Source organism: Gracilinanus agilis, chromosome 6 (genome assembly GCF_016433145.1).
Source record: "Gracilinanus agilis isolate LMUSP501 chromosome 6, AgileGrace, whole genome shotgun sequence".
NCBI lineage: Eukaryota > Metazoa > Chordata > Mammalia > Didelphimorphia > Didelphidae > Gracilinanus > Gracilinanus agilis.
The window spans coordinates 35960317-35981640 of NC_058135.1; the positions used below are offsets into that span (position 1 = coordinate 35960317).

Here is a 21324-nt window from a genome sequence, read left to right on the forward strand (position 1 = left end):
TTCTTTTACACCAGTGGTTTGCTTTCAGCCAGTATCCCTTATCCCCTCCCTTGATTGACTTCCCTTTCTGTCCCCTCCCTTGTTGTTCCCTTATTTTTGTTTTTTTTAAAGACCGAATGAATTCCCTCCCCCTTCTTCTTCCCTCCCTTTTTGGCCTCCCCACTCCCCTGCTCCCTTTGGTTTATCCCTTCTGACTTTCTCAGTAGGGTTAGATGGAGTTTTTTATCCAGATGGATAATAAAGCTACTCTTCCTTCTCCGGGTTGATTATACTGAGAGTAAGGTTTGATTATTACCTCTTAATGCTCTCTTCCTCTCCTTCTTATGGTAGTATTTATCCCCTCCCCTTCCCATGCCCTCTTTGTGTGTAATAGAATATCTTATTTTTCTTATTTACTCGGATTTTTCTTGGTGTCCCCTACTCTTCCTCCCCTCTTTCCCACCCCCCATGTCATCTTAGACCATTTAGTATCCTGTCCTCTCCCTATGAATTATTCTTCTGGTTGCTATAATAGTGAATATTATAATAGTGTATAGAGTTCACTACAGAGAATTATACATAGCATTTCTCCACCTAGTAATACAGATACTTAGATCTTATTTATGCCCTTAAAGAGTCAAGCTTAAAAGACTATGAGTTTTCTTTCTTTTCCCTCTGTTTCTTATTTACCTTTTCATCATCTTTCTCTTGATATCTGTGGTTGAGTGTCAAACTTTCCAATTAGTCCCGGTCTCTTTTGTGCAAAAACTTGGAATTCTTCAATTTTGTTGAATGCCCATACTTTCCCCTGAAAGTATATGGTTAGTTTCGCTGGGTAGTTGATCCGTGGTTGCAGGCCCAGCTCTCTTGCCTTTCTGAATATTGTATTCCAAGCCTTGCGTTCTTTTAGTGTTGAGGCTGCCAGATCCTGTGTGATCCTTATTGGTGCTCCTTGATATTTGAATTGTCTCTTTCTGGCTTCTTGTAAGATTTTTTCTTTGACTTGAAAGCTCTTCAATTTCGCTATTATATTTCTGGGTGTTGACTTTTCTGGGTCCAGTTTAGAGGGTGTTCTATGGATCCTTTCAATGTCTATGTTGCCCTCTTGTTGTAGAACTTCAGGGCAATTTTGCTGAATAATTTCTTTGAGTATGGAGTCCATGTTTTTATTAATTTCTGCCTTTTCTGGAATACCAATGATTCTCAAGTTATCCCTTCTAGACCGGTTTTCTTGGTCTGTCACTCTCTCCTTGAGATATTTCATGTTTCCTTCTATTTTATCAGTCTTTTGACTTTGTTTTATTTGTTCTTGTTGTCTTGAGAGATCATTGGTTTCTAAATGTTCGATTCTAGCCTTTAAGGATTGGTTTTCGGCTCTAATGTTTTGGTTTTCCTTTTCAATCTGGTCATTTTTCGTCTTCAGTTGTCTTGTCTCACTTTCCAATTGCGAAATTCTGCCTTTTAAACTGTTATTTTCTTGCCAGATTTCTTCCATCTTCCTTAGCATTTCATTTTTAAACTCTTCCATAACTTGTGACCAGCTTTCATTTTTTTGGGGAGGTTTGGATTTTTGTTTTCCCTCCTCTGTTGTCTGGATTTTCTCTGTGTAGAAGTTGTCCAGTGTTCCAGAGTTTCTCTTGATGGTCTTTTTCTTCTGGATTTCCTTATTGCTGGCCATTGTTAGCCCCGCCCCTTTTCCGCTTTGTCTTTGCACTCCGGGTCTGCCTGGGCCTTGCAAGCTTGGTGGGGGGGGGGGGCCTCCGGTCTCCTTGTCCTCGGGGTCAGGCCTCCTGGTAGTTCCCGGTCTGCCCCTCTGCCCGAGGTTCCTTCAGCAGTCTTTGGGGCTGCTTCCACAGCCACGCTCAGGTCTGCACGGGGTCCTCACTGGAGGTCCAAGCCTGGGCTGGAGATCGTTATCCAAGCCTAGGGCACTGCCTTTGCCTGCGCTGCTGCTCTTAGGGCCCTGCTTTCACCCCCGCAGAAGGTAGTGAAAGTCTGTGGGCTGGAGATCTTTATTCACACCTGAGGCAATGCCTTCAGTGCTTGGGAAAGGCCGAGTTTTAGGGGCCTTTGTCCCAGCCGGAGGCGGTGCCTTCACCCACGTGGGCGCTCAGGGAGAGTCCCAGCCACCTGGGGTCCCTCGTCTTGCAGCGCACTGGTACGGGCTCAGGGGCTGCCAGTGATTTTCTGGTTGCCCCAGTCCTGTTTACCGGCTTGTGCGGTGTGGGGGGTGGGGGAGGGGCTTCTTCCTCTCGTGTTTTAGTGTGAACTGTTTCACCCCTTTAAAGTGTGGAAATGCCCCGATTCTGCGTACCTTCAATGCTGCGCCCTGTTGTGGGGTTCCTTCGTTCGTCTGGACTCGTTTTTATTTCCCCTTGAGGGGTTCTGTGTGGTTCGGTCAGGAGAGATCGAGCAGCTGCTCCTTACTCTGCCGCCATCTTAACCGGAAGTCTAATTTGCCAAGACCATTTTTTTAAAAGCCTGGGAATTATGTTTTAAGAACTCATAGTTTATATGATCTGTGGGCCAGTATTAAAAAGCCACCCTTATTTGGATTGGATAAAAAAATTTTATTGAATGAGCTTCAAAGGAGAGATAGCTATTGAGTGATGGTGGCAAAAGGAAGATTATGCTTCTTTCTCCAGGACCAGTTTTTCAAGGGGTGTGATTTATCCAGGACTAGAGAGAATGACCAGGAATGTTGGATTGTGAGTAAAGAGCCTTGTCCCAGGGAAAGCTAGTAGAAGAAAGGAATGTGAGAGAAAGGGGTTCAGAATGAAGGGAAGTTATGTTTGCTAGAAGGGACTTTGGAAGGGATGGGGCATGAGTTGGGAGGGTTGAGGAGAAGACAGGTGGAAGAGTGGGAGGTGGAGTTCTTGTTCTTCTGTGGTCAGAAATTGAGTGATATGGCAGAGAAACGAGTGTTGGCAGATAGACATAGGTGTAGTGATGATAGATAAAGCATAATGTTCATTGTCTCAAGGGGTGATTTTTCAGGGCAAAGGCTGTGGAGCATAGGACATTCATTGGTCACTTCTCTCCATTTCTCTTATTGGATGTGTGGGATAGGAGTCATGCAATGAAGTGTCCCAGACGGTCAGAGGGCACTTCTCAGGGACTTGAACCTGGATCATTCCTGGAATCCATTTCATTCATTGTGACTAAGAAGATACATGGGTGGGTGTTGTTACAGAAGAGCCCTGACCAAAACCTATAATTGATCATAGTTTTACGTCAAGGTTAAGATGATTTTAGAGATATGAATTAAATCACAAGTCAGAAACAGGCTGAAAGAATTGGGAGACTTTGAGGTAAATGACTATAAGACAGAGGTGAAAAGGAATTAAAATACTTCGCTGGTTTTCTTAGTTGCTTTGAGAAAAACTTCACCTATACCTGTCAGCAGGAAACACCTTTGTCTTCCTCCCTATTCACAATGCTTTCTCTCTTCTACCAGAGTTACCCTTCTCTATACTTCTTCAAAGCTTAAAGCAAAACCCCCTTCTCTGCTTCTGTTCAGTTCAAAATATCAAAGTACAGTAGCTCACCAAGCCTAGCTCAGAACTCTTTAAATTCTTTTCTCTGTGTGTCTCTGTCTTTGTCTCACTCTTAATGGGGAGAAAAGAAATCTCTCTCTCCAAACTTACAATTCCCAGAATTCCTACTTAAGCCCTGGATGTCTCTATTTCTACCCAAAGGGGACTTGGTCTCCCTCAAAGGTCAAAGTTAACAATAGACAGTTTTTCTTTGAGGGTGAGAGGAGAGTTTGGTGGGAATAACAACAATGTAAAACATTTTTAAAGCATCAGTGAAACGTTAAAAATATATATATAATATACAACAAATGAGCCAATGTTGGTACCAATATGTTAAATTTATATATGTATTTTAACAATATCCCATACATTCATAGTTTTTATACAATTCTTTTTTCTGACCTTCTTTGTAACATTCATGTTTATTAATGATTTTATTTTATAATAAGAAAATTTTAAATTCTTTGGAATAGGTGAAAGAAGTAAGAAATGAACCTATAGCTTAGGGCCAGTGACAGTAATAAATGACAGAAAAGGAAACTACTCAACTTTCACTTTAATTTTGTTTGGGTTTTTTTTTCTGCCAAGGAGAATCATCTTAATACTAGAGAGGGCAAAACAAAAATGGTTAAGAAGAAATATATGCCTAATTTAGGTAAGGAGTTGGAAGATAGTCTCATGGTGCTTGAAATGAGTTTCTCTCCTAAACCAAATTCTCTCCAGGATGCTAAAAGAACTTGCAGATGTGTTCACTGAACTACTTTCAGTAATCTTTGAGGAATTGTGAGGAATAGAAGAGGCTTTGGAAGCCTGAACACAGTGGGGAGGTAGCCTAATTTTTTTTTTAAGTCAGAAGTTAGATTCTAAAAACTGTCAATGCAGGTCTTGAAACTGCTCAAATTCTAGAACAAATTATTAAGTTGATGTTTTTGTGAGAGCACTGGGGCGGGGGGGGGGCAGAGACAATCACACTGACCCAGTATAAGTGACTGATTTCATAAGAGCAAGTCATGGTGGACAAATGTTTCCTTTTTTGATCAAGAGACTGCAGTAGATACAGTGTAAATGGATTTCGAGAAGGCATTTAACCAAGGCTCTTACAATATATTTGTGGAGAAGATAGAGATGTGTGATATAAATAATGGATATTTCAGTTAGATTGATTTCTTAAGACAGAGAAACTGTAGTCATTGAATTTTCAGGTGACAGAAACTCAAGCAATTAACATGACTCTGAAGGACAAACTCAGGATCCTTATATATTGGGAGAATGGACTAAGTTTAAGAAGAAGAAATTTAATGGAGATATATGTGTGGGTATATGCACATACATGCATGCATACATACATACATACACACACAAACACATATGCAAAGCCCTTCACAAGTCAAAAAAGTCAAACACAGAAATCCAAGATGGAAGAGAAATGGTTAGACAGCCTGCTATAATATGAACCATGTTACTCAACTGTTCTAAGCCTCAATTTCTTTATAAAATGGGAATAGTAACACTTGTCCTCTTTATCTCATGTGGTTGCTATTTAGAAAGTTCTTTGTGGACTTTAAGGTACTGTTTGAGAATGATCACTTTCATCATCTTCCTCACGATTTCTGCCCTGGACAGACCACATCTAGAATTTGGGGTTCAGGTCTGGACACTGCGGATTAAGATTGACAAGTTGGAACATATTTATGGGGGGAAAGGGGAGGGAACAAATATTTATTAAGTTTCTACTCTGTGCCAGGCACTGTGCTAAGCACCCTATACATATTATCTCATTTGTTCTTTAAATCCATGTTATATGTAAAAGAACTGAAGGATATATATGTTTATAGATATGGATGTGTGATATATACATATATATTACATATGTAACGTTACACATGTCTACACATACATGTATATATATTCCATTTAGTATATATGTGTATTTTTAGACAAACAGGTAGGTTGGTTTGGTAGATGGATGGATGGATGGGCAGACAGACAGACAGATAGATATATAGATAGACAGGTGGATAGATAGATATAGACAGAAAGATAGATAGATGGATAGATGGATGGATAGATAGATAGATAGATAGATAGATAGATAGATAGATAGGCAGGCAGGCAGGCAGGCAGACAGACACTTAGCCTGGAGAAGAAAAGACTTAATGCTATAATGCATCTTGTCACAATTTTGATTTTGTTTTTCCTATTTTAAAATTTCCAAAGTATAGAAGAGGGATTTGACTTAACNGAGAGAATGACCAGGAATGTTGGATTGTGAGTAAAGAGCCTTGTCCCAGGGAAAGCTAGTAGAAGAAAGGAATGTGAGAGAAAGGGGTTCAGAATGAAGGGAAGTTATGTTTGCTAGAAGGGACTTTGGAAGGGATGGGGCATGAGTTGGGAGGGTTGAGGAGAAGACAGGTGGAAGAGTGGGAGGTGGAGTTCTTGTTCTTCTGTGGTCAGAAATTGAGTGATATGGCAGAGAAACGAGTGTTGGCAGATAGACATAGGTGTAGTGATGATAGATAAAGCATAATGTTCATTGTCTCAAGGGGTGATTTTTCAGGGCAAAGGCTGTGGAGCATAGGACATTCATTGGTCACTTCTCTCCATTTCTCTTATTGGATGTGTGGGATAGGAGTCATGCAATGAAGTGTCCCAGACGGTCAGAGGGCACTTCTCAGGGACTTGAACCTGGATCATTCCTGGAATCCATTTCATTCATTGTGACTAAGAAGATACATGGGTGGGTGTTGTTACAGAAGAGCCCTGACCAAAACCTATAATTGATCATAGTTTTACGTCAAGGTTAAGATGATTTTAGAGATATGAATTAAATCACAAGTCAGAAACAGGCTGAAAGAATTGGGAGACTTTGAGGTAAATGACTATAAGACAGAGGTGAAAAGGAATTAAAATACTTCGCTGGTTTTCTTAGTTGCTTTGAGAAAAACTTCACCTATACCTGTCAGCAGGAAACACCTTTGTCTTCCTCCCTATTCACAATGCTTTCTCTCTTCTACCAGAGTTACCCTTCTCTATACTTCTTCAAAGCTTAAAGCAAAACCCCCTTCTCTGCTTCTGTTCAGTTCAAAATATCAAAGTACAGTAGCTCACCAAGCCTAGCTCAGAACTCTTTAAATTCTTTTCTCTGTGTGTCTCTGTCTTTGTCTCACTCTTAATGGGGAGAAAAGAAATCTCTCTCTCCAAACTTACAATTCCCAGAATTCCTACTTAAGCCCTGGATGTCTCTATTTCTACCCAAAGGGGACTTGGTCTCCCTCAAAGGTCAAAGTTAACAATAGACAGTTTTTCTTTGAGGGTGAGAGGAGAGTTTGGTGGGAATAACAACAATGTAAAACATTTTTAAAGCATCAATGAAACGTTAAAAATATATATATAATATACAACAAATGAGCCAATGTTGGTACCAATATGTTAAATTTATATATGTATTTTAACAATATCCCATACATTCATAGTTTTTATACAATTCTTTTTTCTGACCTTCTTTGTAACATTCATGTTTATTAATGATTTTATTTTATAATAAGAAAATTTTAAATTCTTTGGAATAGGTGAAAGAAGTAAGAAATGAACCTATAGCTTAGGGCCAGTGACAGTAATAAATGACAGAAAAGGAAACTACTCAACTTTCACTTTAATTTTGTTTGGGTTTTTTTTTCTGCCAAGGAGAATCATCTTAATACTAGAGAGGGCAAAACAAAAATGGTTAAGAAGAAATATATGCCTAATTTAGGTAAGGAGTTGGAAGATAGTCTCATGGTGCTTGAAATGAGTTTCTCTCCTAAACCAAATTCTCTCCAGGATGCTAAAAGAACTTGCAGATGTGTTCACTGAACTACTTTCAGTAATCTTTGAGGAATTGTGAGGAATAGAAGAGGCTTTGGAAGCCTGAACACAGTGGGGAGGTAGCCTAATTTTTTTTTTAAGTCAGAAGTTAGATTCTAAAAACTGTCAATGCAGGTCTTGAAACTGCTCAAATTCTAGAACAAATTATTAAGTTGATGTTTTTGTGAGAGCACTGGGGGGGGGGGGGGGCAGAGACAATCACACTGACCCAGTATAAGTGACTGATTTCATAAGAGCAAGTCATGGTGGACAAATGTTTCCTTTTTTGATCAAGAGACTGCAGTAGATACAGTGTAAATGGATTTCGAGAAGGCATTTAACCAAGGCTCTTACAATATATTTGTGGAGAAGATAGAGATGTGTGATATAAATAATGGATATTTCAGTTAGATTGATTTCTTAAGACAGAGAAACTGTAGTCATTGAATTTTCAGGTGACAGAAACTCAAGCAATTAACATGACTCTGAAGGACAAACTCAGGATCCTTATATATTGGGAGAATGGACTAAGTTTAAGAAGAAGAAATTTAATGGAGATATATGTGTGGGTATATGCACATACATGCATGCATACATACATACATACACACACAAACACATATGCAAAGCCCTTCACAAGTCAAAAAAGTCAAACACAGAAATCCAAGATGGAAGAGAAATGGTTAGACAGCCTGCTATAATATGAACCATGTTACTCAACTGTTCTAAGCCTCAATTTCTTTATAAAATGGGAATAGTAACACTTGTCCTCTTTATCTCATGTGGTTGCTATTTAGAAAGTTCTTTGTGGACTTTAAGGTACTGTTTGAGAATGATCACTTTCATCATCTTCCTCACGATTTCTGCCCTGGACAGACCACATCTAGAATTTGGGGTTCAGGTCTGGACACTGCGGATTAAGATTGACAAGTTGGAACATATTTATGGGGGGAAAGGGGAGGGAACAAATATTTATTAAGTTTCTACTCTGTGCCAGGCACTGTGCTAAGCACCCTATAAATATTATCTCATTTGTTCTTTAAATCCATGTTATATGTAAAAGAACTGAAGGATATATATGTTTATAGATATGGATGTGTGATATATACATATATATTACATATGTAACGTTACACATGTCTACACATACATGTATATATATTCCATTTAGTATATATGTGTATTTTTAGACAAACAGGTAGGTTGGTTTGGTAGATGGATGGATGGATGGGCAGACAGACAGACAGATAGATATATAGATAGACAGGTGGATAGATAGATATAGACAGAAAGATAGATAGATGGATAGATGGATGGATAGATAGATAGATAGATAGATAGATAGATAGATAGATAGATAGATAGATAGATAGATAGATAGATAGATAGATAGATAGATAGGCAGGCAGGCAGGCAGACAGACACTTAGCCTGGAGAAGAAAAGACTTAATGCTATAATGCATCTTGTCACAATTTTGATTTTGTTTTTCCTATTTTAAAATTTCCAAAGTATAGAAGAGGGATTTGACTTAACTCTCTGTAGCTACACAGTGCAAAAGTAGGAGAACTGGGTAAAGGTTAATGAGAAGCAAATTTGTCTCCATATGAGGAGAACCTTCTGCCTAAGAGCTAGAAATACCTGAAAGTGAAATGTGAATGTGAAATGTGGTACTTCAGGAGATAGAGAATTTCCATTTAGAAGCAGGGTCTTCACACTCATTATCTGGGATGTTGTTAGAAGGATTCTCAAATCAATTGTCATTAAGTTCTGTGATCTCTGTGGTCCCTCCCAACCTATTGTTTGCCAGCTGCTTTACATATATGATATCATTCAATCCTCACAACAACTTCGGGAGGTGATTGCTGTTATTATCCCCATTTTAAAATGGGGAAACTGAGGCACCTAGAGGTCAACTTAGCAGGACCACACAGCTAGTTAGTATCTAAGCTTGGATTTGAACTCATATCCTCCCGACTTCAAGCCTGGTACTCTATCCACTGCACTACCTAAATGGCTTTAAAGAAGGAGGTAAGAATCTGTTTAATTCTTTCTCTAAGAATAAACTCATTTGGGGTTTTATATTCTAGGCAACCAACTTGATCAGCAAGAAGGAACTACTGACCACAGACCCAGATACAGAAGCCAAACACCTTGTGTACGAGATAACAACTGGGCCCAGAAATGGCTACGTGGAAAACAAGCTTCACCCTGGCCAAGCTACCACAGTTTTTACCCAGGGTAGGTGGACAGAGATCAAGAATCTCCACATCCCCCTGCCACATTAGGAGAACAAGAAAGGACTTGACTCACCCATCAGCCCAGTAGCCTATTGTCTGCATTAATTCTGAGGCTCTCATGAGTCAAATTAATTAGTTACTATCTCCATTTTTCTGTAACCTTTACTGATGACCCAAAGTCACTTTTTCCCCCTTTCCAGCTTGCTTTATTACATCATGGCTGTGCTTTAGAACTATGGTTCTAGGGGCGGCTAAGTAGCCCAGTGGATAGAGTTTCAAGCCTAGAGTTAAGAGGACCTAGGTTTGAAACTGGCCTCAGACACTTTGTAGTTATGTGGCCCTGGGCAAGTCACTTAATCTTGTTGCTCTTCTGGCTTAGAGCTAATACTAAGATAGAAGGTAAAGATTTAAAAAATTAAAAAAAGGTTTAAAAAATTGGTTCTTAACATGGACTTCATGACTTTTAAAAATATAAATATATATTTGGATATCTGCATTTCAATAAAATTAAGAAAAACAGAAAAAAGTCATGCTTCGATTTGTACTCAGAATTCATCTATTCTCTCTGTGGGGGGAGGGGACAGATAACATTTTTCATCATGAATCTTTTGTAATTAGAAATAGTACTTTTAAAAAACACTTTAAAATTTCTATTCAATAAATATTGGGCACCTAATTTTTTTAAACCCTTACCTTCTGTCTTAAAATTAATACTATGTATTACAGAACAATGATAAGGCTTAGGCGATTGTGGTTAAGTGACTTACCCACAGTCACGAGGCTAGATTTGAACTCACATCCTCCTGACACAGGCCTGGCTCTCTATCCACAGGGCTACCCAGCTGCCTTGAACTGTTTGTTTACTATATGCCAGGTACATAAATGATGTGAAGTTTTTTTAATTTTAAGAAAAGTATTTTATAATCACTTTTTAAAAGCATAATACTTTTGAGAAACAAAAATGATGAGATTGCTTTTTATTTTTAAAAAAAGCATTTTTATAATCTCTTAAAATGCATTTTTCAATAATCCTTCTAAAAACCATTAATATATTTAAAAAAATTTAAGAAAAGCATTTTACAATCACTTCTTTGTTCAATCAACAGAATTTTTTTATATTCTTAGTTCTTTCCAGGAGATTCCTTCAGTTAAAAAACCATTTATTTTTCACAAAGTGGTATATGTTAAGTCCTGAGAATACAAAGATTAAAAAAATGAGATGGTCCCTGCTCAAGGAGCTTCCATTTGAGTGGGAGTGAGGATGGTACAAGGTCCCGGATAGAATGTAACAGGACCAAAGCAGATACAAACAAAATGCACTAGGAAATTGTGAGAAATCAATCTTTTCTGCTTGAAGAGGGTAGAACTAAGTGCGGAGTAGGATGGGGATTCATGGAAGGCCAAAGGGAGGGAGATGATGATGCTAAAAGGCAAGATGACAAGGGGTAGAATCCCAGATATAGTTCCATAGACTTTTCTTCCTGATTTTTTTTTTGAATGATCAAACTGTAGCCGCTTTGGCTGAACTATTAACCCGTTGTGTGATATTTTCTTCTGCCTGGTTCTGTGATCCCCGTCGTTATTAGCTGAGCCTCTTTCTCCCCAAGCTGTTATTATTTTGATTTTCAAATTCTATAGATGTTTTCTTTTTAAGAACCACCGATGTCATACTCCAATTCTCTCTCTGTAAGACATTCAAGGAAATAGATAGGAGCATTTAATTTTTGGGAAATGTTGCCATTCCATGCTTGAACTGACTCATGGATAGTCTTTTCTCCACAGAGGAGGTGAACTTGGGTTTGATACGTTATGTATTAGATGAAGAGAAGATCCACGAGATGATGGACAGCTTTCAATTCCTAGTGAAAGACAGCAAACCCAATGTGGTCAGTGACAATGTCTTCCATATCCAGTGGTCTCTGATCAGCTTTAAACATACAAGGTACAAATATTGTTTCTTTTCCCAAATGGTAGCCTTGGAAATCAACCTTAAGTCAATCAATAAGTTAGCCTTTATTAAACACATACTCGGTGCTAGACACTATGCTGAGTCTTCCAAGGGTCATCTCATTCATGAAATTTTTGTTCTCATGCATATAGGTTTTGGTTAAAATTAATCTATTGACGTTGGTAAAAAGCAAATGTCAAGATCTAAAAATAAGAATTGACTTATTTGGTTAAAGCTTGAAAGAAAGCAGAAATGAGACACTGACTCCAATATATTTAAATAGATTGACCTTCATATTCCTCTACCCTTAGAGCTGAGTTTTTATTTTTTTATTTTCATTTTTATTTTGATTATTTTCCCATATTTGCGTGTTTCATGTTCTTTCCCTCTCCTCCAAGCCCCACTAACCCCCCTTAGCCGATGCACAATTCCACTGGGTTTTACATGTATCATTTATCAAGATCTAATTCCGTATTATTGATAGTTGGACTCGAGTTATCGTTTAGTGTCTTCATCATCCCCAGTAATATCCCCATCAGCCCATGTGTTCAAGCAGTTGTTTTTCTTCTGTGTTTCTCCTCCCACAGTTCTTCCTCTGAATATGGCTAGTTTTCTTTCTCATAAGTCCCTCAGCCTTGCTCTGGATTGCTGCTAGTAGAGTAGTCTGTTATGTTTGATTGTACCACAGTGTATCAAGGGCTGAGTTTTAAAAATGCACTGGGTTGCATTCTGAGGTTTCAGATATATCTTTTCACTTATTATGGCAATAAGAGAAAATAGAAATATGTTAGAGATAAAGTAGAGAGATTCATAGCAGATGCTGGGCAGGTAATTGGCTCAGTAGATTGAGAGCCAGACCCTTCTTAGCTGTGTGATCCTGGACAAGTTCCTTAACCCCCATTACCCATCCCTTACCACTCTTCTACCAATACACAGTATTGATTCTAGGATGGAAAATAAGGGTTTAAAAAAAAGTAAAGAATGAGGTTAAAGCACTTATTTCATTTTAACTTTTTTTCTTCTAATAAGTAATATAGTTTCCCTGTTACAAAAAGAGTAAAAAGAAGTCACTACTTAAAAGTCTATTATCAGACTATCTACTTAAATATTTGAGCTGTTAAACAGCTCCACTTATCTTTTCCACCATGTGAGGAGCTGCCCAAGATCCTTTCCGTGGGTTCTACCTGGTCTGCTCCACACTGTTCTAGATGTATATCAGTGGAAACATGTCGTATTTGTCTTCTTAATACTCCCAATTATTCCCTGGGCTGCCCAGGTGAGATCATGCTTAGTCTCCCACCGGGGACAAGCCCCCATGTGCTAACTGCCTGCCAGTCTCCTCTCAGCGTACCACTTTATACCATCTCTGTACCCACAGCCTAACTTGTTTAAGGTAACCTTCCCTTCTAGAGGAATAATTCCTTCACTTAACAACTCTGTTTCTCAAAGGTACCAAATTCATTTTTCTCTTAAAGCCTGTAATCAAATGAATTCTGTACAGAGAATGTGGTATTATGATGGATAGGATTTCTGATTCAAGAATGAGTCAATCAGCAAGCACCCACTGTGCATCAGGCACTGGTGATACGAGTACAAAGGACCAAATAGTCTCCACTCACAAGGAGCTTATGTTCTGATGGAGGAGATAATAAGCACACTTAAAGTACATATAAAGGGTAAACTATAAAGCAAATAAATAACAACATGTACAAATTTCCTAAGCAGAAGGGATTTGGGGAAGGAAGATGCTAGAGTTGTTGGGGGAGGAAGGAAAGGAGGTTAGGAAAGGCTTCTTACAGGAGGCAGAAGGTGGTGCCTGAGCTGGTTCTCAAAGGAAGAGCAAGATTCTGAGGCAGAACTGATTCCAAGCTCTATTTCTGACCCATGCTGGCTGTCAATAAGTCAGTCAACATTTATTAAGTGCCTTCTATGTGCCAGGCACAGGGCTAAGTGCTTTACAATTATTATCTCATTTGATCCTCACAACAGGTGGGTGATGTTTTTATCCCCATTTTACAGATGAGGAAACTGAGGCAAACAGAAGTGACTTGCTCAGAGTCACACAGCAGTAAGACTATATTAAAACTTGATTCTTTCTGAATTCTATCCACTGTATCACCTACCTGCCAAAGCCAATGGAATCACAGGTCTAATTTTTTAAAGAAATCAGAGCAGGCATGATTTTTAAGTAGATTTGCACTAGGGTCTCTTACAGTGACAGATAGGATTTGCAGCTACTTGTTCTTGTGTTTCAAGTTACAACGTCAGTGAGAAGGCTGGCTCTGTCAGTGTCACCGTGAAGAGAACCGGGAACCTCAACCAATATGCCATCGTCCTGTGTCGCACTGAGCAGGGGACAGCCATCTCCAGTTCCAACTTGGGCTCTAAGCACAGACACCAAGACTATGTGGAATACGCAGGCCAGGTAAGTTTATGACGTTGGTAAGAATCCCATTATCGACCCTGACTCACAAAGAAGTCCCCGTCACCCCCCCCCCTTGCTGCCACGGGGAAGTTTTCCTTTGTCCCCTTTCTCCATCTCCTTTCTGACTCCCCTGCCCTCTCCTGGCATCTTCCATCTTCTCCCATCCTCTATCTTGGATAACCATCTACTATAGTGTTAGCTTATCACTTGATGTTATAAGTGTTATTAGCCTTCCTAAGGAATTTGGAATTTTTCTGGAGAATGAAAAGTCTCTCTTGAAATCTTCCAATTTCTCCTATCATCCATCTTTACTCTCAGCTAACCATCTAATTTCTACCATATTGTTAGCTTCTAATGATAAGGTGTTGTCAGCCTAATAGGGAATCTTGAATTTTCTGGAGACTGAAAAGCCTTCGAGATCCAAAGTAAGGAATAATGGTGACATCACAGGGAGTGTGAGGGTCAAGGGGACCTTCTCAGTGTCTCTCAACTCATATTTCATAGATTGCCACCTAAACCAGCTATACATAAGTCTCGCCCGCTGCTCAAGCCACTATGAAGAGGGTTACTCTCTGTTGAGTGTGATAAGTATTCTAAAAGGATCTGGGCTCATGTTTCACTGAAGTGTTTTTATGATCCCATTCAACTTTGCTTTGTGTATGAGATTTAAGGGAAGAGGAGGAGGAAGATTAAGCCAAAATATGAAGCCTCCCAAAAGATTAATGGGTCAAAGTACATGCTTGAATAAAAAAGGTAAAAGATCAACCAGATGTAAGCCTCACATTTAGACAAATGGATTGTTTTTCCTTTTTTTGAAAGAGGAAATGTTTTGAAATAAAAACACAATTTGACTTGAATTGTTATAATTTTCAGTTTTCATCAAAATAACTTGTAGATTTTGATTTTTAATTATTTATTTGTTTGTTACATTAAAATAGCCAGTTAACTCCCTTACTCTTCACCACCACCCCTTTTATTTGACAAGAAGATCTGTGTATATATAAAACAATGTCTTGGTTGTTTCTGTTTACAAGTTCTTTCTTTGGAGGGTAACATATACAAGTCATTCTTTAAACACTATATACTGTATATAATGTTCTTTTGGTTCTATTTGTTTCACTCTTCATAATTTCATTTGGTATTTCCATGTTTTTCCAAAACTAACCTTGTCATTTCTTATGGTGTAGCAACATTCCATTGCAATCATATGTTGCAACTTGGTTAGCCATTCCCCAGTTTGTGGATCTCCCTTTAATTTCCAGTTCATTACCATCACAAAGAACCACTATAAATATTTTAGGATGTATAGGCTCTTTTTCTTTTTCTCTAATCACCATAAAAATAAATTAAATATTTGGGGGATTTTAAATGACCTTAGAGATTTATGACTATAGCCATGTAAACTACAGATGTTTCAGTTTATGACAAGGTCAAGCAAAATCCATTTCCACATTTTCCTCCACTTTTTATTTATAAAATAATCCCTATATGTGGATTTTAGTTTTCTACTCATGTTAAACTGTAATAAAGCCATCAAGATCTCTCATCATTTTCTTTTTTAAATAAAATATTTTTGATATATTTTGTTTCTACATTACCTATATGACCCACCATAGACCTCTTTCTTCTATGCATAGAGCCATTCTCTATTATGAAGAATTTATTTTTTTAAAGGAAAAATAAAATGTTACCCCAAACTAACCAACAGACCAAAAAAGTCTAGAGTGTTTCACATTCTTAGGCCTCCTCTTTTACAGAGAAGCAGAGTTTCTTTTCATATCTCTTCTTCGGGACCCAGCTATGCTATTGTAAGGTTGAGAATACAGGGTCAGTTTGTCCTGTTCTTTATCTTTCCATTTCCATTGCTGTCATCACTGGTTTTACTGTTTTCTTGCCTTCTGCTTACTTCACTTGACATCAGTTCATACAAGTCTTCCCATGTTTCTCTAGTCAATATATTAATTATTTCTTACAGCACAGTAGTATGTTTAGCTATTCCCCAGTTCCTGAATATCTTTTGGTTCTAATTCTTTGCAACTACAAAAACTGCTGCTCACAAATATTTTGCTGCTGAAAGGCTTTAATCATTGACTCACTTGAAGTATATACTGAGCATTGGAATCTCTGGGGCAAGGAGATGAGCATTATAAAAATAATTTTCTTTCCATAATTTCAAATTTGCTTTCCAGACCAACTCAGAACTCCCAATAACAATACTTTTAGTGTGACTTCTTGATATTGTTTAGTTATGCCTGACTCTTTGTGACCTCATTTGCAGTTTCTTGGCACAGATTCTGTATTGGTTTCCCATTTCCTTCTCCAGCTCACTTGACAGATGAGGAAACTGAGGCAAACACAGTTAAGTGATTTGTCCAGAATCACATAGTTAGTATGTACATCCAGATTTGAACTCAGGAAGCTGTCTTCTTGACTCCAGGCCTGACACTCTTTCTACTGTGCCACAAATTGCCTTTTTTGTGTGCCTGTCTTTCCACCGTTCCTCCAACTAAGACCATTCCTAAGTTTTGCAATCTCTGTTAGTTTTCTAGGTGAAATGTCAAACCTCAACATTATTTTCATTTTTGCATTTCTCTTATTATTAGAGATATGGAATATTTTTTCATATGTTAACATGAAATTAGTAAAATATTATGCTACAATAATGTGGTATAAGACCATTATAAAAAATATTTCATACAAAGATTTTCCCAAATTGGTTGTTTCCCTTCTTATCCTAAGGGCATTCTTTTTTTAAAAATTTTTTAAAAATTATTTTTAGTTTCAAATTCTCTCTTTCCTTGGGCTACCCCTGCATTGGGAAGACAAAGATATACAATAACTAGTGTACATGTGAAGTCATAGCAAACATACTTCCGCATAAACCATGTTGCAAAAAAAAAAGAAAATCTATAAATGGATTAATTTTATGCAATCAACATTATCTGTTTCATCTTTTTAAATTGCTACTGTCCTTGATTTGGTTAACTATTCCCCTTCCAATAGACTACAGAGTGTATGACTTGTTTCTCTTCTAATTTTTAAATCATAATATCTTTAATATCTAGATATCCATTTTGAATTTATTAAAATGTTTGTCTGAACCTAATTTCTTCTAGATTCCTTTCCAGTGTTCCCAACAGTTTTGGTCAAATAGGGAGTTCCTTCATAGGTAATTTATGCTTTCAAGTTTATCAAACATTGTCACTGAGTTCCATTATCCATGATACTTCATAGTCTAGTCCAGTGATGGGCAACCTTTTTAAAGAAGGTGCCAAAGGAAAGGAAATGCTCATCAGTCAGTCTGTTTCTAAGGCAACTCTTTCGAAGTTTCATTGTATTGTATCCTACTCATTGTATTCGTCAGATTAGGAATAATGTCACACAGGAGGGTAGAACATTTCTGGGGGGGGGGGGGAGGAACATCTGGCCCAGGCTGTAGTTTGCCCATCACTGATGTAATGCAGAGATGCATTCAAGGCTTTTACCGTTGCAAAACCTAACTGTAGAACTTCTGGCAGTTAGCCAGCTTTAGAACTCTGACAAAGGTCAGTTGGTCCCAGAAGCTTGTGAAGAGCGGAGGGGCAAACTGGGCTCTGCCTTTGAGCTGAAACCTTGCCTTGAATCTGTGCTTTTGTCTTTGACATTTGGAGCTTAGCTAACTTCTCTGGACCTTCCCTGATCTTCCCTATATCATTCCCCTATTACCTTCCTGATTTTTTGTGGGCTTTGGGAGAAGGGTGGATTTTGGGAAACTGACTAGAAAGCCCTCTAGTCAGATTCAAACCACTTCTGACTGGCCCTAACCTTTGTGTTTGTAGAAATACCATTTTGCCTAGAAGAGTCCAGCCTTCCTCCCTAGCAACCTCTGTCTTTAGTCTGAGGGTCTCCCTGTTGCAGCTGCCTCCCCTAATTACCTCATCATCTCCCTTACTGTTTATTATACTGCTTTGTCCTCTATTTCCCTAAACTCATACTTTCCCTTACATCTCTCCTTACCACCTCAATCCACTATTGTACCCTCCTTTCCCACCAAAGGAGCTAAACCCCTCTTTACCTTTCCTTAAACCCCAATTTACCTTTTATTTATTTACCTTTTATTACACTGACTTATTTTCTCTCTCTCTCTCTCTCTCTCTCTCTCTCTCTCTCTCTCTCTCTCTCTCTCTCATCGTTAGTGATTTTGATATGTACAGCTTCGTGTAGTTTGAGGACTAGAAGTTCTATTCCCACCTCACTCCTACCTTGTTCATAATTTTCTGATATCCTTTGTTCTTCCAAATGAATTTTGTTTTGTTTATTTGGTCTGGCTTTGTAAAGTATCCCTTTGTTAGTGTTGGTGTTGCATTAAATCTGTGGACTAATTTTGGTAGTGTTGTCATTTTTATTATATTGCAGTGGCCAGTCCATGAACACTAAATATTCCTCCAAATTTTTAAGTTTTTTATTTCTTTAAAAAACCTTTAGTAAGTGTGACTATACAGTAATTGCATACGTTTTGATATTTTGGCTGACTACCAGTAATTTCATATATCTTGAATAGAGCTTATTTTTCTCTGTTTCCCTGGTTTTTATCATCACTATATAGAAATGATATTTACTTTTGTAGATTTATTTTGTGGCGTGCGTTATTACAAAAACTACAATCTCAGTTAGTTTCTTTGCTGATTCCTTCAGAGTGAGTCCTAGGCAGAAGCCCATAGATATCATGTTGTTCTGTGATTCCCTACTAAAATCATAGATGCTGGAGAGGGGTGACCACTGTATGGATTAACATTCTCTTGTGTCAATTGATAATTGCTCCCTCTTTTATCCCATGGTTTTGGCTGTAATTACTAATTATAGAAGTTTTTGCAAGTTTACATGATAATTAGTTTCTCCATTAGGTTCACTGTTAGAAAATAATTCCCCAAATTTGTTCCAATTGTGTTCTAGCTATTTTAGATTCAATTCGTTTTAATAAGGAAAAATTAGCTAAAGATTCAAGCCATCTTATTCAAACTCATTTCTGTGAGTTTGTGGTCTATTCTTCTGTTTAAATACCAATGCTAAATTAGTCTGATATTGGGTTTGGTGAAGAAAAAAGAGACCTGCCCTTTAATCTGGTGCCCATATGGATAGCATTAGCTATTTCCAAGTAAGAGTGAAACTTTCTAGAAACAAAAATTTCCAGGATAACTCAACAAAGGGCAAAGTGGTAATCGAGTGTTTTTCATAACTCAAAGACTGGAAAATGCTTCTTACATTTTTTTATAACTTGAGGAAGAACTTGCCTGCTTATATTTTTCATGATTTAAAAATTAGAAGGTATCTTCTTATTTTCTTCTTTTAACTCTTAAGAGTGGTAAGAGCTAGGCAATGGTTACACAGCTAGGAATTTTCTTTGGCTAGATTTGAACTCAGAATTTTCCATCTCCAGGCCTGGCTCTTTATCCATTAGGCCATCTAGCTGCCCCTTATATTTTTCATAATGAAGATTAGAAGGTTCCTTTAAAGCAATTACCATTTTTCAGGTGAAGGAACTCAGGTGTGGAAATAGGAATTCATTTGTGGATGGTGGATAAGTTAATGTCAGAGCTTGAACTAGAACCCAATTTCTTTTTGGGTTTAATTGAGTTTGGTTCTTTTCAGGTGTAAAGATACCAGAAAAGAAGAGGAGGAAACAGGGACTACTTATTAATGGCAGTTGTTATGGGGTTCTCACGTGGACCCATTGTCACTTTCTTAATGACAGGTACAGTTTGATGAACGAGAAGATACAAAATCCTGCACCATTGTCATTAATGATGATGACATATTCGAGAACATCGAAAGCTTCACTGTGGAGCTCAGTATGCCAGCTTATGCCTTGCTGGGGGAATTCACCCAGGCCAAGGTCATCATCAATGACACTGAGGATGAACCTACATTACAGTTTGATAAGAAGATCTACCATGTCAATGAGAGTGCTGGATTCCTGTTTGCACCCATCGAAAGAAAAGGTCTGTCCAAGAACAGTCTTGTGCTCACGTGGAAACTGTAGGCTTAATGCCTTAGACTGGGGTAACAGAAGCTTGTTCCCACTTCTGTTAGCAATGTTGCTGCTAGGTGTGACCCTAGTGAAATTTATTTTATTAAGCCAGGTTCTCTCTTAAGCCAAAGGTCTTTCTGGGAAATTAATCCAGCATTCAGCAAGGCATATTCACTTTAGTCTAGCTATTCCCAGGATGGTCTCTTAGTGGACTCAAAGAGGATGCAAATTCTCCAGGATGAGTGAGTCAGTGTTGCTTCCCTCAGTGTCTAATAACAAGGAGTAATGTCAGGATAGAGAAGAGCAGAGCTTTCAGTGACCCAGTTTCTCAATCATTAAAATAGCTCAGAAAATATTTATCACTTGCCTGTCTCAGCAGCATAATGATGTTTTATTTTAGGCCTTTCAGAGTCTTAAATAAAAGGACCTGGATCATTTCTTGTTGTTTAGTTATTTCAGCTATGTCTGGCTCTTTGTAATTCCATTTGGGGTTTTCTTGGCAAAGATACTGGATTGGTTTGCTTTTTTTTCCAGCTCATTTTACAAATGAGGAAACTGAGGTAAATAGGGTTAAATGACTTGCCTTAGAGTCACTCAGCTAATAAATGCCTGAGGTCAGATTTGAACTCAGGAACATGAGTCTTCTTGACTCCACTACACAATCTAGCTGTGCCTGGATAATACAAAGTAGAAAATAATAGAATTGGGCACCAAAAAATGCCATTCTTTTCCCAGTTATTCCCTCTCAATAGAGTAAAATGTATGCATAAGGCTTCTATTCTTAGTGTGTATATGTGTTCTATCTAAAAATTCATTCTTACAGAAAAGCTATCCTGGATGAGTGCCTACCACAAATATGTCCAAACTTTCCAGCACCACAGAAGGCAAATAGAAAAATCCATAGAGTCTGTACTCTATCAGCAGTATGACTCTTTATAGATTGTTTTTTACTTGTTCTGAGAAAGGAAGTAACCCTTTGTGATCCTTACCTGAACCTCCAGTACTCGGAGATAAAAGAATAATATTCCAATATCCTGTGAGATAAATTTAGCTCAGTCCAGAGAAAATAGAAATAGAGGATAGAGCTAAGATTAAATTTCTCTGGCTTATATTAAATTTACACAATAGGTTAAACCTTGAGTCCAAGAATGTGAATTCACCAGTGTGGAAACTCCCTCCCTCAGCACAGATTACAACCCCTCTATAATTTAGTTGATATCTTAAAAGTTGTCCAAGGGCAAGGTCCAGAATGGTCCTGTGGCTTGTCACTGCTTACTTTTGTAGGGTCCTTAAGCTAGGAAAGGTTTTACATTTTTGAATAAAGTTTTATCATATATAAAAAATAGTT

The 21324-nt window shown here is 38.0% G+C and overlaps 1 protein-coding gene across 1 annotated transcript in view; it reads left to right on the plus strand.

Moving 5' to 3' along the window:
- FRAS1 (Fraser extracellular matrix complex subunit 1) overlaps positions 1-21324 on the plus strand; it is a 545529-nt gene that overhangs the window by 469742 nt on the left and 54463 nt on the right. Inside the window, exons 52-55 of the mRNA XM_044681606.1 lie at positions 9447-9597; positions 11379-11538; positions 13801-13969; positions 19701-19947. Of these exons, the coding sequence (XP_044537541.1) occupies positions 9447-9597; positions 11379-11538; positions 13801-13969; positions 19701-19947 (727 nt within the window). The remainder of the gene's footprint in view (positions 1-9446; positions 9598-11378; positions 11539-13800; positions 13970-19700; positions 19948-21324) is intronic.